The 27,923-nt window shown below is 38.4% G+C and overlaps 2 protein-coding genes across 7 annotated transcripts in view; one reads left to right on the forward strand and one right to left on the reverse strand.

Annotated features, from left to right (window-relative positions):
- Window positions 1-614: 614 nt before the first annotated feature.
- NTAN1 (N-terminal asparagine amidase) lies at window positions 615-7,866 on the forward strand. Of its 3 annotated transcripts, XM_027469012.3 has the most exons (10): window positions 640-892; window positions 1,912-2,014; window positions 2,096-2,161; window positions 2,817-2,925; window positions 4,012-4,085; window positions 5,383-5,436; window positions 6,234-6,287; window positions 6,610-6,707; window positions 7,280-7,393; window positions 7,576-7,866. In XM_027469012.3, exons 1-10 carry the CDS (start codon window positions 812-814, stop codon window positions 7,753-7,755), a joined length of 933 nt encoding a protein of 310 aa, XP_027324813.1. In that variant the 5' UTR covers window positions 640-811; the 3' UTR covers window positions 7,756-7,866. The 3 variants fall into 3 exon arrangements, with proteins under 3 accessions (XP_027324814.1, XP_027324813.1, XP_071880086.1); XM_027469013.3 differs by lacking the exon at window positions 2,096-2,161 and having other exon boundaries at window positions 615-892; XM_072023985.1 differs by lacking the exon at window positions 2,096-2,161 and having other exon boundaries at window positions 734-892; window positions 1,837-2,014.
- Window positions 7,867-8,140: 274 nt separating this feature from the next.
- PDXDC1 (pyridoxal dependent decarboxylase domain containing 1) overlaps window positions 8,141-27,923 on the reverse strand; it is a 75,749-nt gene continuing 55,966 nt past the window's right edge. For all 4 annotated transcript variants that reach the window (XM_072023982.1, XM_027469010.3, XM_027469008.3 and 1 more), the window contains 18 exons: window positions 26,841-27,030; window positions 24,304-24,372; window positions 23,724-23,802; window positions 22,844-22,928; window positions 21,930-21,978; window positions 21,721-21,822; window positions 21,363-21,488; window positions 20,048-20,098; window positions 18,856-18,919; window positions 17,393-17,481; window positions 16,579-16,684; window positions 15,379-15,550; window positions 14,596-14,714; window positions 13,623-13,744; window positions 11,701-11,793; window positions 11,508-11,604; window positions 10,205-10,309; window positions 8,141-9,956 (listed from right to left, as the gene is read on the reverse strand). In XM_072023982.1, coding sequence (XP_071880083.1) covers window positions 9,706-9,956; window positions 10,205-10,309; window positions 11,508-11,604; window positions 11,701-11,793; window positions 13,623-13,744; window positions 14,596-14,714; window positions 15,379-15,550; window positions 16,579-16,684; window positions 17,393-17,481; window positions 18,856-18,919; window positions 20,048-20,098; window positions 21,363-21,488; window positions 21,721-21,822; window positions 21,930-21,978; window positions 22,844-22,928; window positions 23,724-23,802; window positions 24,304-24,372; window positions 26,841-27,030 — 1,969 coding nt within the window. In that variant the 3' untranslated portion in view covers window positions 8,141-9,705. The remainder of the gene's footprint in view (window positions 9,957-10,204; window positions 10,310-11,507; window positions 11,605-11,700; window positions 11,794-13,622; window positions 13,745-14,595; window positions 14,715-15,378; window positions 15,551-16,578; window positions 16,685-17,392; window positions 17,482-18,855; window positions 18,920-20,047; window positions 20,099-21,362; window positions 21,489-21,720; window positions 21,823-21,929; window positions 21,979-22,843; window positions 22,929-23,723; window positions 23,803-24,303; window positions 24,373-26,840; window positions 27,031-27,923) is intronic.

The raw sequence follows: 27,923 nt of genomic DNA on the forward strand, positions 1-27,923 counted from the left end.
GTAAAACTTCGCAAGCTGTGGTATCAGGTATGTGATATGAGTTTCTATGTCGCATTTAAGAGCTAAAACAGAATAAGGAAAGACATCCGTGACATGAAATGTCTGCACATTTGTAACGTTACATTGAACTGCCTACTCAAGTTGCATAGTCAACTTCAGTATACTAAAGGGACTTGTTTAAAACATGAATTGAGTTAGATCGTAGAAACACCAGGGAGTTCTTACGACATTTTTGGCTTGTTTCATGTAACTGCAGCCAGGAGTGCTGGTGGGTGCTGGTGTTTTGCTGAAGATTTCTGTAGCTGCTAATAATACTGAGAGGGTTGCTGGTTCAGAGATGTAAATTTTGCTTTACTGGGTTAGGTCTCCTGTGAAATACAGTGCATCATCTGAAGAAAGTATTTGCTGTAAGTGTTTACTTTGTGAAAATGGGTTTTGAAAGGTAGAGCTAGAGCATACTGTTGGTTTGTTTGTGGCGGCCGCAATTAGGTGGCCGCAAGACCGGCGTCCCGTGAGGCACCGAGCCCGGGGTTCCGTGAGGCACCGAGCCCGGGCAGTGGCATGGCGGGGGGGCCGTGCCCGCCTCGGGCCTGTCAGCGCTGCGAGGGACGGGCCCTGGCGGCCTCCCCGCGGCACGGCCGGGCTCCGGCCTCCCGGCAGCTCCGGCGGGCGGCGCCGCTCCGCCTCCCTTCGCTTCTCCTCCCTTCCCTTCCCCTCCCCTCCCCGGGGCCGCCGCCGTTTCCCAGCGCCCTGCGCGGCCCGGCCCTCGGCTGGAAGCGCGGAGCCGCCCCGGGCCCGGGCGCTGCCCGCGATGCCGCTGCTGGTCAACGGGGAGCGGATCGACCCGGGCCGGCCCCCGGCGGCCATGATCCGCGCCTACCCGCACCTCGAGGTGAGGGGCGGCAGCGCCGGGACCCCGGGGCCGGGAGGAGCCGGTGGGGGGGAACACCCGGGGCTGAGCTCGGCCCTGAGGGGGCGCCCGCTGAGGGGACCCAGCGCTGAGGGAGCCGCGGGCTGGGGCGGTGCCGGGGCGGCCAAAAGCCAGGGGTTGGCCCAAAATTAACTAAAATCCGCGTCCCCCGGGGGTGGCCGGGCGGTGAATGTCCTGAGGAGACGGAGAGGTAGGGGTCGGGGCGGCGGGCTGGGCCGAAAAGCTGGAGGAAAAGGTGAAGGTTGTAACTTGTGGGAGGTGTTCGCTGCCTTCCAGGGCTGTGTGGTGGTCCTGACGGCAGGCTGACAGCCAGGCGCTGCTGGTCAGAGCTGTTGGGAACGTGGTTTTCGTCAGAAAATACTTCTTTGTAGAAATTATGTTTTTGAAGGGAAAAAAAAATCTGTGCGAATTTGATAAAAACTGTGTGAAGTGTTTTCTTTAGCCCCAGGATAGAAATTCCCTGCCTACCCAGCAGTTCTGTGACAGCACTGTGGCAGTCAGAGCCCAGGAATCTGGGTTTTCTGTCTACTGAATGTGCAAATAAATAGCAGTGTTTTGATAAGTATTAAATAAATTGTTGGATTGTGGCAGTAGGAGAGTGAAACTTACATTTCAGAAGTTTCAGAGAAGGAGCAGACTTGTTTCCTGTCCTCTTTAAACTTTGTCCTCTTTAAAGATCAGCTCTTCAAGATCATCTAGTGTGAGCTTAGCCACACCCTGCTGCTTTTTCTTGTGCCTCTGTTTTATCACCTATAAAGCAGGCCCAGAGGGTTCTGTGTGTGTGGGGCGTGATGGAATTTAACAATTGACTAGGTCACTGGCAGGAAAATGAAAACTCTGAATAAATTCAGAATACTCCAAAATACGCCTTGTTTATCTCTGACCTGGATCCCTTTGCTTTTCAGAGGTGATGTTTCTGTCAAGTAATGGATACACCTGAGAATTCAGCCACTGTAGTCTCTATTATCATTTATCTTTAGGAAAAGGCAAAACTTCTGAGAAGTCGGCCTACTCAAATTGTGGAACCTAAAGGTCTTCTTTACGTCCAGCAGAGAGAATTTGCAGTGACTACCCCTAAGGATGGTATGTAGGAATGTAAACACTTCTCCTGAAGCAATGATTATGACAGCAAAGTTCTTACAGTCTTTCTCTCCTCTAAAATAGGTTCTGTTTCTATTCTTGGATCAGATGATGCAACTACCTGCCACTTAGTTGTGCTCCGACACACAGGTATCTTAAAAAGCATTCAGACCAAAACCTGCCTCTCTAAAGTAATGCATGTAGGATCAGCATAGATTTATGCTGCATTAATGAAGTAAACTGCAATTACATTATATAAACTTGAATCTCAAAATGTCACATGATGCATAAATTGAATGACTTGTTCAGAGAGTTAGGGTGTTCAGTACCTGAGGTTCTGTGTTCTGGTTGCAGAATGAGCCAATCCTAAACTTGATCTGCTGCAGTGGGCAGTGGCAGCCCCTTGGCTGCTGCGTCCCAGGCTGTGCGCAGATGCCAGAGGCAGCATTTAACTGTTTGGGTCTGAAGGGTTTGGTAATAACAGAGGTAGAATTTATGCAAAGAGCCTCGCTACGCCCTGCTACATTCTTGGAGTTTTGTCATTTGAGCTGTTGCTTGGTCCTTGGTAGTAAGATGTTTGTACCCTTTGCATCAGTTCTGCTGATTTTCTAATGGGGCATGGAAAGAGCTTATTGTCTCATTCAGCCAGCCCATCTCTTCTGCTGGAGGCTGCTGTCCTTTTGGGAAATGAGAAGGTGGGAGATGTAGTTTTTGCACTGTTATAGCAGTGTAAACTGATGCTGAATTAAGTGACAGCAGTTTAAGAGCCTCCGCTGGTGTCATTAACTGTCTTTTCACACCTTAGGTAGCGGAGCCACCTGCTTGACACACTGCGATGGATCGGACACAGAAGCTGAGGTGTCGCTCATCATGAGTTCAGTAAAATCTTTCTCTAACTCTGCAGACTATGGAAGGTCAGCTCAGCTTTTTTAATTCTTTTTGTTTTTGCAAAAGTAACTGCAGTTTGTAAATTGGGGAATTTTCATGTGATTTTGTGGGGTTCAGACAAGGTAATTGCGCAGGAAATGCCTCTTGATCAGGGCCATGTGGAAAATGAAAACCATTTTCTTGCTGATGATTTCAAGGTATTTTCTATCAGTGATTTAAAGCATGGTTCTATTCTGACTGGTGTCTCTGTAAAAATGCCATTGTGCGGTTTGGTATTTACTGTTTCCCAGTAACTTCTGTTTCAAATGTGCTGAATTTTCCAAATAGCTGGTTTTGGTCTTGAGAATTCCTTTTGGGATCTGGGAATCCATCTGGGATTTTTTTTTTTTTTAAATCACATTTAAAAAAAAAAGGGGGGGGGAGGGAGTTCCAAACCAGAATTTATCTAACAAGGTTTATCCTGAATTTGGAGATTTTTGCCTCTGTAGTTTGGTAAGAACAAAAGCTCAGTTAACTTAGAAGAGATGGTCTTATTAATTGGCTTGCCTGGTTTTGAAAGACTGAGCTATGGCCTTGTTAGGTGATTTATGCTCACTCTCACTTTCCTGTTGCTTCTGAGACTTTCCACCCCAAACTGATATTGTCCCCAGTTATTTTATAGTCATTTTTCTAGACATTTGGTCAGAAGGTTTGCAAACAAGACTTCTCTTTACATAGACACCTCTCAGAGAAGAACCCTGCTGTGTGGTCCAGAATAGTTCTGAAGATCACAGGAGCAAACTTCTTCACATCTAAGTTACCCTTTTCATGGTCATCGAAAGGTGGTTATAGAATTAAGCCCAAAACTTTGGTGCTGAGTGTCACAGATGCCCCGGGGTTAGTCATAATTGCACGTGTGCAATGCCTCTTGAATTTTTTTAAATTGTGATGTTTCCTGGATGATCCCTGAAATGTTCAGAACTGTTCAACTGTAATTTGCTACCCATGTGGCCATTAACAAGTGAGGCTTCTCTAATAATTGCTTTGTAGTTTGGGCTGGGGATTATTTTGTAAAGGTATTCATTTTGGGATGTCTTTTTAACTGCTGTTTCCTGTTATTCCATCTCTGTTAGGCTGGAATTGCACCTAGTTGGAGGTTTCAATGATGATAGGCAGTTATCACAAAAACTTACTAATCAGCTTCTTAGTAAGTTCACCTTTTTTTCCACTCTCATGTCCAAAATAAATAGTTTTGACTGGATTTGGGTGAAGTTTGTTTGTAACCTGAGCCCCCTGTCATCTAATAGAAAAACATCTGGACTCCTTTAGCAGGGTGCTTTCTCCACCTGAGAGCTTGGCACAGAGGAGGGTTGGATTTGCGGCTTGCTGTGGCCGATGTGTGGGATGGAGGGCAGGGACTTGGGACTTACTCCTGGTTTACACTGTAGCGTGTGGAATTGGGGCTTAGTTCAGCTGGGCTCAATTCCTGGCTCCGCTGCTGACATGCTATGGGATCTTGGGCAGGCGTTGCCACTGTCTACATCTGTACCTGCGGGGACTTCATTAATTACTATTCCTTCTGTACCTTAATGTGGGGGGTGAAATTAATTACACTTGGGAAGTGTCTCATGAAAGATGGATGTCTGTCTGTGAAATCTGTAGCCTGGAGGAGTGTCTGTGGTGCTTTACAAACAAACAGGGAACAGAAGGGACCAGCTGGGATGTTTGGAGTTCTCTGGCTCGTGCTGAGCACTTCTCAAGTGTGGAGAGGCCTCAGCCTCACTAGGACTGGGAACGGGCAGGGGCAGGGATGCACAGCAGGTTTGGAGGGAGGTGGCAAAGGGAACTGGAACTGGCAAAGGTCCTGGAATGTGCCCCTGTTACCCCCTCACGTGCTGTGATGTGATTCCTATTCTGTGTGTTATCTATCGTGCGAGAGTTGTGTACAGAATGTTTTGGTCAGTTTAAAGCCTTTTGATTTCCATGCACAAGGTTACAATTTAAAACAGTAACTTTGTATTTCCAATAGAAGTGAGAAAAAAAATTAAAATTCCCTGTGTGTGGGATGGTGAAAAGCAGAATTAAAATAAATCTAATAAAAGGCTGGGTTGGCTCACTATACATGTAACATTTTAGGAAAGTACATTTAAATATGAGTTATTAAATGTATAGTGAACTAAAGCAGAGATGATGTGATGATACCAGAGCTACTTTAAGCCAGTAACAAGAGCAAGTGGCATATTTTTAGCATGTTTTTGCCATTAAAAATGGCTAATTTCTGTCAATTACGTTTAGTAGCTGTGGCTTTAATTTTGTAAAACTTGGTTTGAAGCAAATCTGAAAACTACTCTTTGCTCTGTTGCCTTATCCAGGAACAGTGCATTAGGTACTTTCTGCCCACCCATTCCGCAGTGCGCAGCACTGATAATGCCCCCTCGTCTATATACAGCGCCTGCTTTGCCACCAGTCACTCTTATACATTGCTGCTATCGTTGTTGCTGTAGGAGCATTTGATCTCCAACCAGATGACGTTCATTTGGTGACTTTCTGCGTAACAGGTAAGAAAATGTCTACTTTTATTTTTTAAGTATGTTTAGCCACTGAAGTCAGAGTGCAGGGGTCTTTTCTCACATGGCTTTTAAAAATCTGTTCTGGAAGAACAGCACGAGTCCTCCACGTTGGTTTGTAAGGTTTGATTTTGTTGCTGTCCCATAGCCAGTGCAGGGAGGATTCTCTCCTTTACTTGCTGCTGAAATTCAACTGGTAGTAGTGCCACCTGGAATCGTTACCAGGTCATTTCCCCACCTTTGTCCTGTGGAAGGAGACTGTACAGCTGTGAATATCTTGAGAGGCAACTGAGAAGGAACTTACCCATGTTTGGTGTTGTTAGAGCCTTTACAAACTCATTCAGTTAGGTCACACTGTGTGATGTTGCAGAAAGGCAGAAATAATTTCCTCTCCTTTGTATTGTATTCAGGTCGTATTTCCACTGTCTTTGCAGTTGAATATCCCTGGTGACTTGTGTCATTGAACTTAGCAACATGGTAGTTTTGTTTCTTTGTTTTCTGTAAACTGCCCAAAGAGAAAGTGGCATGACAGCTGACCGGAGCTGGCCATGCTGTTAAGAGATGGAGTTCTACTCCAGGCCCCAGGCATATTGATCTTGACCTTGACCTTCCCATATTTCTTTTTGGCTTCCTGGTTGTGTGTGTTGGTTTTTTGTTTGTTTGTTTGTTTTCCTGTCTTTTTTTTTTTTTTGCAACATCAGATCTGCTCTTCTCTGGTAACACATAACTAAGTGAATGCTGCTCAGAGAAAAAACAAAGCTCTACATGTTTGACCTTTTTTCTTACAGAACTAAATGACAGAGAAGAGAAAGATATTCACTTCCCAATCATTTATGGAATAGGTGAGTTAAATTAGAATTTGGTTATTTTTTTTAACTGGTTACTTGTTCAGTTTCTGATAGTTAATGGGCTGCCTTTAATGACTAGGTAAGCCTGTCCTGTGAATTGCTGCTGTTGGAGGTGTAGGCAGAAAGAGAAGTTTTCTTGTTAGAACAAGTAGAAAAGTGCTACCATAGAGCTGATGGGTCTGGGGTACTGAGAAATACAAGAATTGCAGTTGACACGTTCTAAAATTCCTGCTACGTAGTAGTGTTGTGGATGTGGCCATTTCAAACCAGTGTTTTGTGAGAATTAATTGTCTGTGTTTAAACTGTTTCCTACCAGCTGTGAACGTTAAAACAGCAGAGATTTTCCCTGCAACCTTCCCAGAAAAAGGGCCCGATGAGGATTTGCGTTCAGCCCATATTTTAACAGGAGCAAGAGTGAGTAAAAACCAGAGGAGAAAAAAGCTCCAACCTGGATATTTTTGCTGGAAGGGAAGACCACTGAGGGGCAATGAACTGGCAGTAGTTCAAGGGGGAAAAATACAGCAGTAGTGTTTGGGCAGTAGCAAAACATACGGGAAATATGGAAGAGTGGAGGCAAAGGATAGCAGTGGACATCAAACTCTTCTGAACTTTCTGCTGCAACGTTACCCTTGTCTTGGAAGTAGAGCACTTCCATGTGCTGTTACGCCTGTAGCCCTACAGGTTTTGGCAGCATAATTTATGTAAAATGAGATTCAGGTCATGGCCATAAATAATCCCAGCAGTATTGTTCAGTTCTGGGCTTGTTCTTACAGTTTAGGGTTGTCTTTGGCAGAACAATTGGTTAATCGTAATGGAATGGGCATGAAGGTGGCACCCATGTATCTTAATGCAAAAGCTGCTGCTTAATGCCTTCCACATTGTCTGGAATTAACTTATTATTATTAATTAATTGTCTGCATTAATTGTTTCTTTCATCTGTTTAAGCACTTTTAAGGCTTCCTGTAAGTTGTTGTGTGTCCTTACAGCTGACCAACATTTATGATGCCAAGAAGGAACAGCTCCACATTGGGCCTTATTTCTGGAGGCCTTTCCCACACGTAGATTTCTGGTTGGAACAAGATGATCAACAGATCTTAGAGGTACCTGGCAGTGGGACACTGGCTTTTATTTTTCCTTCTCCCTCCTAGCTGAGCACAGCGATGGGTATGGGCTGTCAAAGCTTCCCTCAGTGTACTGCTGGGGAGGGTGGAAAATACTCCTATTAATTGGCAACTTTCTATTCTGAATCTCAGGCAGCTTTTGCTCTCATCTTGTTTTTCAGAATCTTTCCACGTCACCCTTGGCTGAGCCACCCCACTTTGTTTCCCACATTAGATCTACATTAACATTTTTAAAAGAACATCCCTTTCCATCGCGCTCCCTGTTTCCTGATAGGAAACCTCGCATCTACAGAAAAAATCAAGACGGGTTATGGGAACAGGTTTGTTCTGACAAGATCTAACCGAGGGATGCATAGCCTTGCCCAAGGAAGAGTAAGTTGGTGCAAAAATGCCTATTGCTGGTTATAGGCACTGCTGTTCTTGTGCTTTCCAAAATAAATATTTTGACAGAAGTAACTTGTTTTGCATTACTTAAGTAATATTATTAAGTAATTAAGTATTATTATTTCTTTCTGGTTTATTGCTTTAACAGAGTAATTTGATCAGTACAGATAGACAGAGGTAGCAGTGCTGAGGCAGTGGGTAAAAGCCATTATTGCATGAATTTGTACTTTAGAAAATGATTTTCTCCTAAAAAAAAAAAAAAAAGTGAAAGAAAATTGCCTACACTTAAGCTTGAGCTGACTTTAAGCGATATTTTTGAAGGAAGTTCCCATAAGTCGAGGCTAATAATTTGAAGAATCTTTATTGAAACATTCAGATAGTATCTAAAGAATGAAGCTCATTCCAACAAAACTGATTTAACAATTCCAAATATAAAAACATTAAAAATTAATCATTGTGGTGATACCTTGATCCCCAACAAATTACTCTTATTAACATACTTCATTGCACCAAAGAAACCAATAAGGAAGACTAGTCAACTTAATTGTTTTTGCACTTTAGAAAAATTGCACTCTGATTTACATAAATTACCTCAGCAGTGAAATTAACCTTGTTGTGGCATCCCAGCCCCACTGGATCTAAAGGGTGAAAGTCAAATCAGGTGACAGTTCAATTAAAAAAAATATTATAATTTTTCAGATTATCCAAGTTAATTATGCTACCACTACAGCCATTGTGTTAGTGTTAATTAACATCTTTTGGAAAAACAAAGCAAACTACAGTACTGGTATCCAGCTCTGTAGGGATGGGATGGGATTCCCTTGGGGAAAGCAACCTTCTCTAAAGATCTTTCCACAAGGGGCTGAAAATTTGCAGCAAAGTAACTTCAATATTTTTTGGGGACAAACACTTCTATACCCTAGCTTTAGATGTATCCAAAGCATAACTTGTGCATTAAATAGTTCTGGGCACTAGGAATTTGTGCTGTAGTGTAAATAAACTATGTAATTTCACTGAATCTGTACAATTTCTACTATAGGCAAGTTACTGTTATTCAAAAGTAAGTGTTGAAACCAGCACAATTTTTTTTCAAGCTTTACTATAACTAGCTTTAAAAATACACAACAGAAAAGAATTCCAGTTACACTACATAGATGTATTCAATAACTGGCGTGCAAAGGAAAATAACAAGGGATTGGTCATCCTTTTCAGTGGTAGAAGCAAGAAGCCATTTAGGCATGCAGACACAATTCCTTTTTCAAAGTCCTGCTGTACTCAGGGTCAAGTCATACAACAGCGGGGAAAAACGGCTGATGGCAAAGTTCAGGAACTCCTAGACACATGGGCATCCATCCCTAACACTCATTGCACAACCGCTTGGCAATGCTCTTTGTAAGGGTTAAAAAAAGGCAAAATAGAGCTAGTGTGACTAGGATGGTTCGCAGGAGAGGCTAAACTGAAATTTAAATATAAAAAAGGTGAAAAATTGGCAGTTTCTTAAATATATTCACATAAAATAAAGTCAATTTACAATTATTCGGTGCAACTGTAGTCTTAATCTTGTGCATGGCTGACCAGTTAGCAACTACTATCATGCTTAAAATCTTACAGAAACTTTAACTGCCAATTTTTATTTTTTACAAATATTTACGAGCAGTTAATAAATCTCACTACTACTTTGGTGACACTGACATGTACAGGATTAAAGCAACTGTAATAAGTGTACAGTAAGACAAATCTCTGTCCCATGGGAGGAATTTATATTTGTGCAAAATCCCAGTTAATAAGATACAGTAGTTATTACTGTACTAGTGTGTGGCACTGTTCACATTTTAAATGCATCACCAATGCCCTGCTTCCCAGGGCATGTGATTCATCTGCAAAGTCTGAAATCCACAGTACAGATTTTATCTTTGACTTTCTTGTTCCTCTACCTTTGTGCAGTCCCTTGGAATGTCCTCAGTGCCTTTAGGTGGTGTCTGTGTCCCCTCCTGCTGCTGCTGCTCTGGATTTTCTGTCTCTGGCGACCTCTGCTCTTGGCCAGGGGATAGAGCCGGGGGTCTCTGATCCGTCTTCTCCAGGTCCTCACAGTGGCTGACTGAACTGGTCTCACTAAAGGCATCGGAATTTCTTAGAGACCTTTTAAAAATTTTTTGACCTGCAAAGTGTTGGGAGAATACAGTACCAATGAAGGCATCAAATGCGAGATGTGGTATGTGCAAGGTATGCGCAAAGGAAGTATCTTAATTTGACAACTGCGAAGAAATAGCTTTTATTTGGGTGCTAACCTGCATCCTAACCATATAAATTCCTTGCTTCCAGTTACAGGTGCATTTACTCAGATGTGTGCTGAGGCCAGGATACTTCAGCAAGTTTTAGAAATAAAACTAGTGAGTAGAAACTTACCAGGAAGTCTTTGCTTTGTAAGGCTGGAAGTAGGAGTTGGTGGTGGAGTAGTACCTGTTCCTTGGGCTTTTGATACATACGTAGATTCTGTGGATTCTAGAGAACCTGCAGGTTAAAAAAAAAGGGCAAGTAGAAGTTGAATATAGACAACTTTTCTTTTAATCTGTATTTATAACAAATGCAACAGTCTATCTGTAATACGTGTTTCTGAAACCATATGGCCTAGGCTGACCTGAAACAGCCACTGAAGTGTAGTTGGTTTTTGAGCACCTGGGGACAGGCGTGCTGAGTCTTACGAAGATGAATGAAGTTTCCCCTCACTCCTGCTTCCCAACACTGCTACCTCCAGTATTCCACTTGTCCTTTTCCACTGAGCTTGACACATCCCGAGGTGCAAGCTATTGAGCACTGCACTGTGGAAGGATGTCTAGCTGTCAATGGAACAACATTCCCAAGGACACCTTGTAGTTCCTTGCTGTACAACCCTTCTCGTCAGAGCAGAAAGCCTTCCTGGCTAATTACAGAGACATACACAGCTGGGCCATTTTTCTAGGTCCAACTGACACTTTGCTGAGTTCAGAAATACTCTTAAGACTGCTGCAGTTTTTAAATGAAAGTTTATAATTTGAGAGTATTATGCTAGTACATCACCAAGAATGATGCACCTGCTATAGATAGTTCTTTTTACATCACCAGTCATGAATTACAGATAGATGAGTAAAATAATAGCCCTATATTCTGTAATATTCCATTCATTACTGTCTCCTGCAATGCTGTGTTCATGCTTGTCCTCAGCTAGTTTTAGCCTGTCCCTTTTCTCAGATATTACACCACTGCCTGGAAACTAGTACTTCATCACTGCGCCATAGCTACGTGACATCTGAAACCAGGATTTCAGACAGAAATCAAGGTCAGGTATCACAACAGAAGGAATACCCATGCATATACATGGGAGCAATAGTAGAAGACCCCACTACCTTACGTATTTTGACATTCAGAATAAACTCCAAGGCTATAAACTTCTGCAGAGCATGTGGCCAACAATTATTCCTGCATTAACAAATGCCAGTGTCTAATACAGCTTTTTTAGAATGACTCAGCATGCAAGAACCAAACTAAACAAGAAGGAAGGAGATTTTCTTACTGAGCATTACAGGAGTAAAGAGCATGTTCCTTTACATCTCGAGGGTGGATTATGTCATTCACAATCAAATCATCACAAGAAAGTGCGTTGCAATTTCAGTATAAAACTGGAAACATCTAGAACACAGCTTAACATGGCTGCATATGCACTGAGTCCTACCTGCTGTTAAATTGAATGTTCTTCCCTTTGGTGAAGCTTGGAATGGAGAAAACCAGTTCAGCACAGAGCCTACTACAGGTATTTGTCGTAGCAGCCCCTGTGAAGGACACAAGCAAACACTGGCTGGTGAGCACGCTACCTGTGTTGTGACAAGTTATTACAAGTTACCTAGATAGCTATTTTTTAGTCTTACCTCTTCCAGAAGTCGTTCTTCATTTGCTTTCTGAAGCTGAAGTTGTGCTTCCTGTATCCCTTTTCTAACAACTTCAGTCATGTTTTCCAACAGCTAATAAAAAGAGAAATTATTACATACAGTAGTTAGTAGGATTTACTATGCTATATATTATATTGTATTTACTATATTACTGTATGTAATAATACAGTAATTTATTGAAATTGTATTTTTTAATTCAGGCTTTGAGAATGTAAATCGAGTAGTCAGATATCTTTTTCTAATTTAAATTTGCATTTGACAAGCCCTATTTCATTGCTACTGTAAATTAAAGAATGTATAGGACTTAAAATATATATATGCCCAGAGGGCAGAACATCATTTTAAGCAAGAATGGTACATTACTTCTCTTTTACTTGGAGATCAGCTGATACCCAAATTCATCAAACGTCTGCTTAGCACAGAAGTGTTCCTCAGAAGCTAAATCTGACAGAGAATTTTTAAGCTTATGAAGTGTGGTTTGGTTTCCAGAAGTGCCCAGAACTAAGACTCACAGCAAGCCTAAGCAGGTATGTGGCAGCCAAGATAAGGCTCAACTACGGCTTGCAAACTGGTATGACTGTCACTATGACTCTTGTGGCAATCTATGCCAGTGTCAGTGATGTGTTGTATTGCAAAGCACAAGCAGCTTTCTGGGAGGATAAAAATCAAAATACCAAAAAACAAAGCCACAGTTTTGTTGTGTGCAAGAAAAATGCCGATTGGCACAATTTAATAGGCTTTAACATTTTGCAAGCCTTTGGTGACAGCTACTTCCTCCAGAAGGCTATCGACTTAGGTTACTGTCAGTTAATAAAAAACAAAGGGAAAAGTGGAATCTGCTCCTTTTCTTTGGGGGAAATGCAAGGCAGAAATTGGTCACCACAGCAAGCTAAATAATCCACTGTACTAGCTACACGGAAGAGATGAACTGACTACAGAAGGGGCTTGAACATCAATTTTGAATCAAATGTTTTAAGATTCTTTCAGTTCCATGTTTTTTTTCTAGTTGGTTCCCAGGACTGCATCTTTCAGAGTCCTCCACTGCTCTGTTCTCCCCAAGAAGCTTCAGGATAAGAGTAATACATTTTCCAAAATTCAGTTCCTAATCTCTCAGCTGCAAAAGAAGAAAAAAAGAAGGAACTCTACAGCCAGTCGATCTTCTATAACCTCACCTTCAAAACAGCACAGCATGTCAAGAATGTGTAAAGAGGCTCCAGAAAACACTGCCAGAAAAAATTAATTGCCAAAACCAACATTCCCAGGGGCAGAAATAGGCCTGTGGGATGTCTTAAGTTTTTTTTTTTTTTTTGACAAAGTTAAATGCCCAGTGCTTTAGGAGTGAAAGGACAGACATTCATTTGTGATGAAGGTCATTTGGGAATTCTGCTATGCCTGATCCTAACAGCAAGGGAGAACTCAAATCATGTAAATGCTTTTACAAAAAAGACTTACATTAGCATTAGTAATTTAATAGATAATTTGTAACTTTAGTTATTATGCCACTGATTTAAAAGTTTTCCACACGTATTAGGGCAGTTATCTGAGACTTTTTATACCAGCTTACATCTCCCTACATTGAGCTCCTCAAAGCAACCAGCTCACCATAAGCTCCCTCTTTTTTTTTTTTTTCTGACAGCTTAAATTTTAGTGATAAAATGAGCCTATTTCAATACTACTGTTTTTTTATAGAACCAAAGACAGGACTGTGAACATAAATAAAGACATCCTCAGAATATTATAATCCTGTAATATGAGTATGGATTATGCGGACAACTTCTATAGTAATTAATACAGTTTGTTGCAGGCAAGTACGAAGTATTTTCACAAAGAACAAAACTGTCCTGAAGTTAATATGGAAAAATGAGAGATGCTGAAATGCCCTTTGATTCATTAACACATACTCTTGAATTTTCTTCAATTTCTCTGCCTGTTGCTGCAATAGTTTCAACTAACTCCGACACATCAAGATCCTCAGTTACCATGCCAATATAAACACAGTTCTTCTGTCCTCCAAATTCTGGGCCTGTGAACATAGGGAGAATCGAGTGTTTGTGATACATAAAAACGTATTCTCAGAATACATACCATGCCCTTGCTTATTAATCTGGAAATCCTAATACACACACATATAAAGACAAACACACACACTTCAGTAATTAAGTACAATATCTACATAGGTATAAATTATGCAGACTACAAAACATCTAAACAAGATGAACAGTGGATATTTCATACAGCCAAGGGATCATATAATAAATAGTAGTGTTGAATATGCTTCAGACTTGTTACTTTTTTCCATCTACCAACTGCTTGGTTCCACAATTCCAGGGTACTTAGTTTTTAAAGGCGGACTTAGAGTGTCAAGTAAATGAATTAGTATTATTACATCTGTAATGTAGCACTGTATATGCTCAAAAGTGCTGCTAATTACCACAAGTCGTTTGAAACTTTAATCTAGCCAGAGAAAGCAGTGAATTGGTCGACAGTTTGTTGTTTTTTTTTTTTTAAATGAGACCTGCTTTTCACTAGATACCAAACTTCCCGAGAAGGCTCAGTTTACAAAGGGGAACACTTGCGGCTTTCATTCCCTCTGACAAGGAAACCCTTTCAGGTCTGGGTGCTCATAGGTCAGTTTTCACAAGTATTTCTGCAAACAGTGCAAGCAGCTCACCCTGCTGAACATTTACCAACTCAAATAAGTGATGAGGAGGACAGAGTTACAGATGTTGTTTCTAAAGGAACTACATACACAACAGTGTAATTTTCCATTATAATGACCTATGTATGACTGACCTCTTGAAAGGTTATAGCACAACAGTGAAGTGACTGTCAGCTTGAATGGAAGTTTTTTTTTTTTTTTAATAATGCAGTTACCCAAAGAGAAAGTGAGATCCGACTCCAGTTCATTTAATTTTTTCAGAAGTTCTGTGTTAATTTTTTCTAATTCTTTTTCTTGCTTGTCATCATTCTTCCCATCACTGTGATAGCTGTACCTTCAAACCAAACCAGAAGAGTCAGTTCACTTTACAGTACATTTAAAAACAAAACAAAACACAGATCTGCACATCTAGCATGCTTCTACAAATTCCTATATTTTACAAACCAAAAGCTTAAAGTGACATTCTAAATCAACCAGTTTAATGACATTTGTAATCAGCTTTTTGGTTGAACATGAGGTGAAGACTGGCCAATGCAAACTTAACTGAACACAACAGATTTCTAGGTAATACACTGATCATACTTCAACTGCTTTGATTGTACAGAATCCTACCCAGCAGACTGTGTCAGATGATCAGAATACACATCTAAAGGGTTTTATTCAGTATATAAGTGAATCTCATACTAGACAAAAATGTATGCTATGCTTAGTTAAATAAAGCAACACTGCATATTACATTTCTGTTTAACAGATCAACATACTGCCTCCAATATTAGACCACTGCTCTAATTTTGCAGAAACAGCAATTCAGCTTTTCTAAATAATAAAAAAATTAAGTTGTTTTATTTAAAATAAAACCACTTCACAATGTCAAGTGAGGGCAAAGACTGAGACTAATCTTCAAGCAACGCATCCAAATTGCCAATAAAGAGACTGTATTCATTTGTGCTACTGCACTGTCTATCCAAACATAAAGAAGAAAATACTGAAAAATGTACCTTACAACACCTAATCCTGGCCAGCTGAGATCTTCAATATACAAGAGGCCTACCGTTCTTCTCACTTCTTGCTCAAACTCCTCTCTCAGTTGCAGTGTACTTGTCAATACTGGTATCTTCATCTTTAAGCAGTCTACCAACTGATCAACATCTTGTATTTCTGTCCCTAAAACTGAAGAGCTGATGTATTAGCATACAAAGGAAGTGAATGGACATACACATAGATATCTGAAATAAACAAGTAATCTGTAAAGAAACCACCTTGCAAGTTAACTGTAAATATAATTCAAGATAGCATCAGTGTATCTTGATCTATATACCAGCCGTTTTCTTCATTTGCAGTGAAAAATGGTGGGTTTATAAACTGACAAGGACAATACCCTTTTCATTGCATCAGTAGCTAGCATCAGAACTCTCTTCCCATAGCTAAAAAGACAATGAATTTACTTCTACACCTTTTAAAAAAATCACAGCATCACCAACTAATTTTATTCTGAAGTGCACCTTCCCATATACACTAGGATCCTCTCACATCAGCATCACATGTTTTGCTAGCCTAAACCACTCAACCCACGCAAACTAAAAGGAGCCACCATTCATCGCCTGAGCCTCTGAAAGTTGTTCTATGCATCTGCTGGGTCTAAACAAAGTATGCATATGGTGCTAGCTTAAACATCAAATTTACAAGGTTTTCCAAAATACAGATTTTTTTTCCTCCTACACCAGTAATTACAGAAAAACCTTGGGTTTAGTAAATAATTCTTCTGGTTAATTAATTGTAGTTTGAACATAAGCAGCGTTTCAGTGTTGAAACACCTGTGTAGAAAGGTCAAGCATCTTCTCCTTGTGTTAAGCATCTGAGAGAAGGAAAGAGGGGGATGACTTATCCTTCATACTTCTTTTATAACTCTCAGAAGCCAAGAGCTTCTCCTGTTGCTAATGAATTTTAAAAAATAATCAATAAACATCTATCTCTGCAGATTTAACGAGGTAATGTCACATACAGTAACTGAGCTACCTCTAATGCACCTGCTACCAAGGCACAAAGGAAAGATAAAGTCAACATAGATTTATTGGGGAAAAAAACCCTCACCATAGTAAAGACTTTCTTGAGTACATCTGCTTTTACACCAGGAGATTGATGTACACTTTTATGGCAAATTTCAGTTTTTACAAGTGATTGAGTAAAGTGAATGTTACCTGCAGAAGTCATTAAGGGGCTGAAACGCACACACGTGCCTTCATCTTCCAGTTCTACCACATCAACCCCACTGGCAGGAACCAGCTGCGCCAACTGTTCTCCTAACTGAAGAGACAATGCCCAGTTAAAGAAATTCAAACTCGGTCTTGCAGCCACTGGCTCAGGTCAAACTCCTCCCACAGCTAAGGAGAAGCACTTGCTCAGCACAGTTCCCTGTATTTCTCAAAATCGCCTCTGGTAACAAAGTACTTTAGCTTGATGGTGATAGGACAAAAGCTGGACACATAGTTAAATAATGAAAATTCAGAATAAGCTGCAAGTATTTTAATCTGGAGTTTCTATAAAATTGTTGTTAAGTATGCTATGATTACTATTCAATTAATACAAAAGAGTGATGTGCTCAGCTCTCTGTGAGCACAAGTTTCCAGAATTCTGTTAAGAGCTGGAAAAGAAAGTCTGTCTTCTTGTGATTAAACAAGCATCATCAACGAAGTATTCAGCCAATTAAAAAGAGTTCTGAAAGTTTTTGCATATTGCCACAAGCCCAAGGGAAAAAAAACACAGAACTACCAAAAGTTTAAGATGAATTAATATGTTAGTAACAATTACAAGCAAAACAATCAGGAGTGAGAAATCAACTGTGCTTCAAGTTCATCATTGTAATCCCAAATGCCCAGCAGATTTTGCAACGGATACCAGATCAGGAGTAATTACCAAGCTTGTCTACTAAAACTTCTATAGTTACCAAGGAACCCCTGGAAGCACTCAACCCTCATTTCCTTTTCTCCTAAAGAGGAAAACATCCATTCTTACCCACTGATTGAAAGTGTCATAAATGTGTCCTTCATTGCTTATTATGGGGTGCGGAATAGTTGAAGCCTGTGCAGCACTTGGGGTTTGATCTGAATTCAAAAATACAAGAATCACAGAGAGAGATTTGTATTTACGTAATTAAACAAACGGCAACCTAATTTCATATAAAAGATAAGTACATTTCTTAGGTAATGTGACACATCTACACTATGTCAAGCAGACTAACAAGGAATTTTTTAAGGTATGTTGAACAAGAAAAATATTAGGAGTCAAAGAGTTGAATGTACTAGCTTTAAAAACAATCCATAAAATATTTCTCACATTGCTGAGGTTCAAGTCCCCCCTAAATAAAAACAGGGCTTTTGCAAATCAGGATCCTGTCACAACAGGCTGCAGTATTTACTTTGATGCATTTGGCTACATTTTTAAATTGAGATTGAATGATTACTTTTTACTGCACACAAATAATAGTAAGGACTTAAAAGCCCACTCTATGCACAGATTATGCAGAAGTGGGCCAAAGATTTTATATCCTTAGAATTCAGGTGGGTGAATTCTCCCTAGTAAAGCTGTTCAGACAAATGCATCAATGGATAAAGCTATCCAGTAAGTCATTTCACTGGACCACAATGAAGAGGTTTACTTCATAAATGTGACCACTAATTAGATTAAGAACCTTCCTCCATGCCGAACAACAAAAAAAAATCCACAGAAAATTAAAATCAACATTCATAGTAAAACTTCAAAATTTTCTATCAATAATTTGCTTCACCCAGGTGGACATGGTCCCCACATTCAGAATGTGCGCATTTGAGCAGCATAAAGAAAGTCCTCTGCTGTAATCAAAAGGACAAAATTCCTCTTCCTGTGAAAGGACATCCAAGTAGGGATGTTCTGCCCTGAGCCATGTTTGGTGTGGCTACCATACCTATTGACACGATTTACAGAGCTGGTCATCACATGTTCTGCTATTTCCAAAACTATTGCAACAGAAAATGGCAATAAAGCAGAGAAACATGGTTCTGACAACTAGCCACTAAATGTTTGAAAGAAACAAAGTCTGAACAAAAGCAATGGAAGATTTTCCCTCAACAGTACCCTCAAATGCAGTTTGCAGCTTATGGGGGATTATCATCATCTGCTCTCTTGATCAAAATCATATGCAAATTTCCTCCAGTCAAGACAGGAGAAATGACTTGCTGTGCACATTTAAAACGCTGCAGTCTATCTAAAAAAAGCTATCACGTGTATGAATTCTATCACTACATTACGACCAGTGTTCACAACCTTTTCAAAGGCATGTTACACAAGAGAAGTGTACCACATATAATGTACCTAATAATAATTTACTTAAATCAAATTAATTTTAGAATTTGCAGGTGTTGTTTGTTTGTTTTTTAAATGAAGATACAGACAATTGGTTTGTTGTGGTTTGTTTGTTTGTTTTTAAATAAGTCACATACCTTTATTTAAATACTTCTGGTAGAACTTGAAAACCACCACTGGTGAACTCAGTTCATCTTCAACCTTAACAAGAAGTGAAATAATTTTATAAACATATTTTCATACTTTTTAAAGATTTAACACTATACAAAATTTTTTAGACTGCTGAGTAAAGCAGATCATTTCATTTTGATGGCAGTAACAATGTTCACACTATCTCAGATGTTAACTCTGTAGGAGTCTGAGTAAGCATATCTGTAAACAGTGGAAAATAAATCATTATTCAGTTAAAGCAGAACTGTATTGATTTAAGGTATGCATAACTGAACTTTGAACACCATAAAATGAGAAACCTAAGCACATTCACTAGCAAATAGATTGTACTGACAGAAGTCAATTTAGCTTTATATATTTTCAGGCATTAATGATTAAAGAAAACATTCTTCAAGATCTGCCAAGAATCACTGGGGGATGTCAAGAAAGTTCCAGCAGAAAGATAATTGATTCTGCCTTGGGGATAGGAGAAATGGACTGGGGAATCTGAGTCCTAAGAATCCTAAAAATGCAAGGTTTATTTAGGTAGAAGGGGCAAGTGCTACAGTAATTCCAACTCCCAAAGCTACTAATACTCTTGAAAAAACAATTTAAAAAAAACCCTGTCTTTCAGAATAGCACTAAAAAAAAACAAAACAGTTGAACAGGACATTTCACTGAAATAGAACTTTAAATGAGCACATCAGGTACAATTTCTGAAACAGATTCTGGAGTAAAACCCTCAGCATGGATATCTTTGCATAGAATTTCATAGGGTTCACAGCACCATCTCAAGGGCAAGATGGAGGCAGAATGTATTTGAGAGGCTTATGGAAACTGCTATCATAAATGTATTATCCGTTTTGTAAATGTATTGCTGAACAAATGGACATTTTAAATGGGAATTAAATCAAGCTCTGGAGACAATTTCTGCAAGTTATTGTCAGCTCCAATGAGTGCAAGAGTTCATAGCAATGGAACAAGTACAATCTAGAGGCCATACACAACCAAGCCACACAATTTCACTGAACACCTGAACTTAACTAAAAAGGATACCAACATTTTTAATTACTGTGTTTTAAATATTTTTAGATAATTTCCTTTGAACAACAATTAGTTTTATCATTTAATATAGTAAAGACTAAGCTATACAACCAAAGTATTTAATACAGATCGTACCGAAGTTTTAATGAAATCCAGGTTTTTCAAGTTTTCCAGCAACCTTTGACTCTAGAAGACCACAGAAGAAAGGAAACAAGAACAGGACAAAAACAGTTTTAGAAGCTGAAACTTACTCTGATAAAATTTAAACACTCACCACCATCATCTCCATTTGTTAACAAAACCCTACGAGGTGCTGGAGATCCATTTAGTTCTTGTTTATAAATGTAATACAAAACAAATTATTTTTCCATTAATAGTAAAACACTGTGTACAGTGTTTTTCTTCAAGTCTTAAGTGTATTTGTTGACAAAGTAGCAGAGATAATACAGCTCCGTTGACTAACTAAAGCACAGTGTGTAGCAGAACAGTTAATTTTCCCAAAGCTACCATAGCAACTGGTTATGATAGCTTTTTAAATTATTTTCATTAGAGAAGACATTCTCGTGTGGTTAAAGACTATTAATAGACTATTATAAAAGCTAAGATCACTCTTCAACGCCACAAAAATCTTAATGACTAATATTATTTTGTCACTCTTTTAGGTCTTTCATGCCAATAGTTTCTTCATTAACCTTTACAGAAACTTTCCATTTCCCTTTGCTCTTCTCTGAATTTTGAGAAAGCGCTATACTTTTAATACAAATGCTTTGTATATAAACAAGGCATTTTCTAACATACATGTTATATTGGACGGTAAGTTTTACTGAAGGATCTTAATTCAAAAATAGTACACTTGCTACTGCATTTGAAGAAATGTGTTGAAATCTTTTTTGTCAAGCTTTGTAATTTACTATTGCTTGAATCAGCGTAATGCCAAGAAGAGTACAAAAATAAGTCTTTTAACAGTTTTCAAGCAAAACGGTTAATATAGAAGTGATTGAAAAAAAAAAGATTGTGGATTTTTACAGTTAGAATGAACAAAAATGAAGTATTTAACATTAAAGCTAATAAAATATACATTCTGGAAACATTGTTCCCCCTCATATTACTATTCTGCTTTCATTATTTGTTCATAACAGTATGAACTAATGCTATGTTGTCAATAACTACTATATTTCTAGCTGATTCCTCTACAACACATCATGATCAAAAAGATGTATTAACAGTTATTATAAAAACAATCCCAAGTGTAACAGTGTTCTGTGACAGCCATCTGGGTATCACTTGTACTGTGCTGCTAACTGAACTTCTTCTCTGCTTGGAGATTCAGACTGTTAATTCTGATACTGATTCTCAAGTACAGCCTCCAGCCCATACTCAGAGAAGCAACGTAGCCATAATCAAGGCTATGTTGTTCAACCAACCAACCAACCAACCAAGTGCTGCTTACTAGTTGTGAAGCATGCTTTATCCTTTCCACAATTCCATCATGGCCCAAGTACTGCAAGGAGAGCCATAGGGGCAGGGCACGAAGTTTCTCTACAGGCTGACTTGATGTTAGCCCCGCTGCTAAGGACTGAAGAGGAAAACAAACAAACAAAAATCTTCTATTAAATCTTCTATTTTTCCATTACTTCATTTTTGCCAGATTACAGAATGCACCACAGTTTAAATAGGGGGTCTTGTGCAAATTATAATTTAGATGCTTATTAAACTAGTAAGTTTAATAATAATGCTTATTAGAGAAGATTACAATCACAATTAAAGTTTCAGTGTCTCAAGAATAAAGACCGAAAAGCTGAACGTACCAAAGAAGGATCCTCATGTCTGTAGAGTGTCACTGCAGGTACAGCTGGGAGACCCAGCCAGGAACCCAGAGTAAGAGTCATGCTGTCACATTTTGTAGCAGCCTGAAGTTTATTACAATAAGCAGAACATAAACCGTATGTATTTTGATTAGATCATGACCTTAAAGCCTAAAGCACATTATAAGATTTCTACATATAGTAAAACATACCAGTACAGAAGAGGAGACATAACCCAAAGCCAAAGTTGCCAAATTCACTCTATAAAAATAAATGATATTAGCACATATTAAGTGTGTATTAAGAGAGCATTTTAATCTTCAGTTTAATATTGCTTGTTGACATGCAAAGGGAGGTCATTTTTGTTCATGCATTTTTTTTTAAATGAACTATGCAGTAGATGTCGCTACATGGAATTCCAAGATGCTAAGACCAAAACTAAAAATCCATTTCAATCTAAAAACATGACCAACCTTTAGGGAAATCATCCCCCTGAACTCCTACCCATAATTCAGCAACAATCTAATATCAGAAATAAACAGCATGCAAATATAACACTATACAATGAAACATCAAAAGAAAGAGTCTCTACTCCAGGTTCAAAAAAAATCTAAGAGCACCAGAGTCTTCAATAACATTGTCTAAATTCTTCCAATTTATTTTCCTTTTGGTTTAATCTTCCTCCCAGTTACACTGCATTCTGCTCTTATGGCAGCCTTCTTGACAACTTTTATTGAAGTTGTCACGCTTCGTCCTCCTTTCTCATTCTCAATAATCACTGTATAATGTCTCCCCTGAATTGTCCCATGTCTCCCCTGAATTGTCCTATAAAGCCCTCTTTTCTTTGTATTCCAGCTCTTCAAAGAATGGACAGATAAGATTACATTCTGAGTAAAAGTAACCAGTATCCTATGCTGAAATAATTACTCCAATTTTTCCTGTATATGTAAAACAATCTGTCTCATACATGGAAAGAATTATAGCCATACAAATTGCTTAGTGTGTCAAAAATCAAGATTGTCCTACTGTCCTCCCCTACCTGGTTAGCTGTAAAGCTATGTGCTGTCTATTATTCAGACTTCTTAACAAATATGGTTTATACAGAAAGAAATCTCAAGTTCCATACCCTTCTACGTGGAGCCACATATTATACTGCTCACAAAGTTCCTTCAGCCGCCCGAGTTTATCTGTGTGCCCAGCACCTGGTGTACCTTTGTTGAAACGGGAAAAACAAAGCTATCACAAAGGTCCTGCAAACCAGGACTCTATGAAAGAGGACCTCTTATACTGTTGTCAAAAAAGTCACAAGCAAGAGTTGGAAGGAGGATATGTAAAGAGCCAGCTACACAATATTCATACCTGGTTCATTGTGACACATGGACAATTTGCATTCTAGATAAAATTAAAGATGCTTGTTTTGCTTGCCAATGTATGTTAAAAATACTCAGAAAATTAGATGTCCTAGGCACTCAAGGGCTCAGCAGCCTCAAAAAAAGAAATGAAAAGGTTTTTAATATTTTCAAAGTATTACTTCAGCTAAAAGAATGGAAACCAAGATTAACATCTCAGACGTATATATTTAAGTCCAAAGCAGGTAAGCCACCTCCTTTATTCAAACTTAACTTTGTTAATGAACAATTTTGTTCAATTAACTAAAAGAAAGACGCAATTTTTAGAGCTAAAGTTGATGGCACATCCATCAAACATTCTGAAGCGTTAACATGAAACTGACTTTCAATAAGAGATGTGTTCACTAAAAAAAACTTTAGTTACATTAATGCACCAATTGACACAAGCAGAACTCTAATAGTACAATCCACCTTTGAATCAATTAAATAAAAACCCTTCTAAACAGACAATTGTCTGGTCATTAAGATATGTTATGACATTTTTTGGCATGCAAACACTAAGCTGTTTAAGGAAAAATATTATTTTATATATATATATATATATATATATATATTCATGAAATAGTGCCTTTTTTATTATTTGTCCATAGCACTTACCAGCATTAGCCACAAGCAACAAAGGCAGTTTTCCAGACTCAACATCATCTTTAATCAATCTGTCCAACAAAGCAACATCCTGTTATCAATAAGAAAAAGATATGTGTTTATAAATATGTGTATCAAACAATAGAGATTTGTTTCTGTTGAACTGGAAAAGTGCATTAAGAGTGAAAGGGAACAGCATGTTAGAGTTCTGAAAGATGTTCTTAATGTCTTTGTGGCTTGCAGTTTCCTCTTCTCAAAAAGGTAAAATAAGCCAAAGGTCAAAAAAAACCTTTGTGAAAAATACAATGGAAATACATAGTGGAGTTTATAAACATACCTTCTACTACACATATTCTAGAAATCTTGGACTAAAAAGCACATTAACATTAAAAGTATTAAAAGTACCTTGCAAATAACAAGACAAGACACAAGCTACTGACATTCCAGAAAATTTCAGTCTGATTATTACAGCTATAATATGGCGGACTTAACGGCTGAAAATTTAAGTACATCAAGTAAATGTCAATAATGTTGTTAGGAAAAAGTTTATTAACGGGAACAAAAAAAGAGCTCTTAAGGAAGACAAACTTACCATTTGATGTTGAGATCCAAACATGGTGTTACAAGGCACACGGCACATGCAAGAAAGGGGCAACCCCAGCTGCAATAAAAATGATGGAATTTGAACAACTGAGACATGGTTCAGAATAGTCACTTCAAGCGTTCACAGAAACACACATATTAAGTGACACAAAAAGTAGTAAACATGTCAATAAAAAGCTGGCTAGTACATTATGAAGTAAGTTTCTTGCCAAAACTTATAATCAAATTATTAGCAGAGAAAAGAAAGCAGAGGAGAAACTCAGAAAAAAAAATAAATAGGTTTGATTAGTACATTAACTTCATACAGCATTTCTACTGAGATATCTATGCAATGTACAACAGCCTAAACGCAAGCCTTTCTTTCTTGGCCACCCTTTGAATGAATATACATGTAGCCTATAAGCAAATGTGCTTTTTGCATGGACCCTACTCCACTGGAAGTTCACAGTCACTTTACTACTGAGTAGAGAGCAATCTGTCAACTTTGAGCATACTGCTTAATTCACATCACTATGTTCACGTTCTTCCTTTGCTATAGAGGTAAATTTCAGACAGTTCTGCATAATTAGTATGGGGATTGGATGAAGGTCTCTTACCCATTTTAATCTTTAACCTGGAAGATCACTAGGCAATTGAAATCTAGTTGATCATGCTCATCACTTTGAACAGGAAGTTCATCAAATTAAGAGAACTAGTTACAGACCAGTTTGTGTTTATACTTTTATTTGACAGAAGGTGAATTAATGACTGATTGTCCAGTTACTCAGTTCCGATTTGTGCTCTACAACATACACTATTTCTCAAAATCTAATCTAAAACATCATCACTTAAATTCATTGATTACCTGATAAGGACAAGTTAACAGTAGTGTCTTATCTTTTGTTTGTACTCAGAAGCAAAAGGCTCCCAAAATACCAATCATTAGCAGCATTTTTTTTTTTTTTAATCAAAAAGGTTCAGTCAATGCAACATTTTGCCTGCAAAAGACACCAACTTACTGCAATTAACTTTTACCACTTATTACCTAAGTCATTTTGGCCCAGACCAGTTCCTTCTATGCTAACAATTTTATTTCTTTGCTGTCTACATTTTTAATCTCTTAGTTGTACCCCTACTCACCCTCTCCAAAGACTTAAGAAAATATAAGTCCCAAGAACTTGACCCTTCATTTTAGTATATGTTAAGTTTAAAAATATCGCTAAACATTAGGTATGCAACAAGAAAATCTGTGTACGGTCTCAATCAGCTCATACAGGTATATGAAAATTCATACAAATAAATGCTTGGCATAACAGATTCTGAACATAATTAAGAAAAAACTGGATTTCATTAAAACACTGCTTTTTGCAGTGATTTGTTTCCAATTCCAAACAAAACTTTCTGAAATGGAACCACGCTTCTCCCTGAATTGTATTCATTTCAAAAATGGTAACATTTGTTGAGAGGAAGAGGTCAGAATCCAGTATGTTTGGGTCTTTTTCACCCTGACCAGTGGCTTATGAAAAGTGCAAAGCAATCTAGAAACAATTGCTCGTCTTTTTTAATAAATAAACAAGGAGTTAGCATGTGGGTCGTTTCACTGAAAATATTCAGAAAATTTCTCTCGCTCCCACTGTATTGTTGCTGCAAAACACAGACCAAATATGCAACCTGCAACTACTTTTTCCCAGTCAAGTGTTTTTAATTTAAATATACAGTCCACTACAGCTACCAAGGTTACTCCCAGTATGAACTTCATTTCCTTTGCCTATGTTTTATAATTTTGGAAAGTGCGGTTAATAAACAATACCAACACACTACATAGTATTTTTGTATTTGTATTTCTAACTTACAGATATTGCATTGGCATCAAAGCATGGTTTCACCTACGATTCTCTTTCCCTCTCCCCTGTAATGTATTGCTGTACAGTCACGTTGCTATTTTTTTTCTTACCACCAGGGAAAACCGAGTTCTCAAAATCACCAAAGTTAACCTATTCCTAAAATCAGAACTGAACTTTTTTGAGGCCCAAGCTTCCTTGTTCAAAATACCCCTTTTCATGCTTTCATTTAACAGGCATAGGAATCATCCTAAGTCTCAGAAACATAATTTTATAAGGTACAAAAATCTGTTATGTCCATAGAAAGGCAAAGTAGAGAAAAGGTTGAGAAGAATCTGCTTGTAAGGAACACTGATCTGACAATGACAAGCAAACGTGGAAGGAACAGGAGAGCTGCAGAGGGACTGCCCAGCTTGCCTGACAATACATGTATTCAGTCAACACAGTAGCACTGAGAAAACTTTGGAAGAATTTTTAAAAGCATAAGTTGAAGGCAGACAATTAGTTTTAGAGGAAATTTCTCACTGGTCCCAACTGATTTACAAGAGTGCTGCCAATAGGAAGTATCAGTGTCTTGCTGCCAATAGGAAGTATCACTGTCTTGCAGGAAAAGTCTGAATATATTTTTAAAATGTAAATTTCTAATAGGCAATATGAAGCCAGCCAGGTTCTACAGGCAGCTGAAACCCCAACTGATTCACTTTACCTGATTGCAGAGAGCTTGGCCCAGGCCTGTTCTAGCTGCAGAACTAATGTATATAATGGGCTGCTTAGTATATAGCACGTTAAATCCTTCCACTGTATAATCTTCATAGCGTGTGTGAATAACAAGTCGACAGATTTTTAGGAGACCTTCACGATCATCTTCATGATAATAAGCTGACCCATTTTCATACCTGTAAGAAAATCTGAGTAAATATGACCAAAAAAACAAACAAACAAACAAAAACACCCAAACCAACAGCTAGTTTAGCAACTAAAATGAGCTCCTGCACTGGTTAGTGTTATAGGAGGACAAAGAAAGAGCAAAAAACTACCTTAACAGGAAAAATTCAGCAGAAGGAAGCTTTACTGAAACAGGCTGAGATGATGACAGAAGCCTTGTATATATATATTGATTTAAACTCAGAGACAAAGTAAAAAAGAAAAAAAAATATTTGCAGTCCTAAAAAACATTCCTTTACAGAGTTCAAAGCCTTGCTTAGTAAGAGCTGGGGTGGGTTCATCTGAGTTTATTATATGTAAATTCTAGACTACTAATTTTAAAGAGAATGCAACATGACATCCTTCAAGTTATGTTAGTAAAAATAGGAATAAGATACATGAAATAGGATAAATGGGCAGAAATGGGCAAACTTAATTATGAAGTCACAAATAAATATTTCATAATAGCCAAAAGTTACTGATGCCATTTGTAATTTACAAAGTTTGAGAGTAATACCACAATTTATTCAGTACACTGCAAAGCAATTTTCCAGATGTTTTAGATGGGGTACATAAATAAAATATTTTTCTTCCCTGCAAATATTTTAATGATTTTATAGCTATTTTGCCTTCAATCTGATTTATTAAGAACATTTCTTTGGGGCTTATGAGTGTGGGAGTGTGTTCCTGCTCCTCCCTTTCTAAGCACTGAACTCAAATTAGTACATTAAAACTTACAGTCAAGAAATAGGAGCAAAATGAATAGATAAGGTGTAAGTGTTCTGCACTGAGGGCAATCCGTTAACTGTTGTAACTACAGAAAACAGCAACAGCAGAAACAGCAGATGTGTCAATTTATAAAGCA

The sequence above is a fragment of the Anas platyrhynchos genome, chromosome 15 (genome assembly GCF_047663525.1).
Source record: "Anas platyrhynchos isolate ZD024472 breed Pekin duck chromosome 15, IASCAAS_PekinDuck_T2T, whole genome shotgun sequence".
NCBI classification, from domain to species: domain Eukaryota; kingdom Metazoa; phylum Chordata; class Aves; order Anseriformes; family Anatidae; genus Anas; species Anas platyrhynchos.

Bases quoted from the DNA above. Each gene is read 5' to 3' on its own strand.
- NTAN1 (XM_027469012.3), top strand. From the start codon at position 812: ATGCCGCTGCTGGTCAACGGGGAGCGGATCGACCCGGGCCGGCCCCCG. The intron at 893-1,911 runs GTGAGGGGCGGC...ATTTATCTTTAG, and splicing joins GCGCCTACCCGCACCTCGAG to GAAAAGGCAAAACTTCTGAG. The intron at 2,015-2,095 runs GTATGTAGGAAT...CCTCTAAAATAG, and splicing joins AGTGACTACCCCTAAGGATG to GTTCTGTTTCTATTCTTGGA.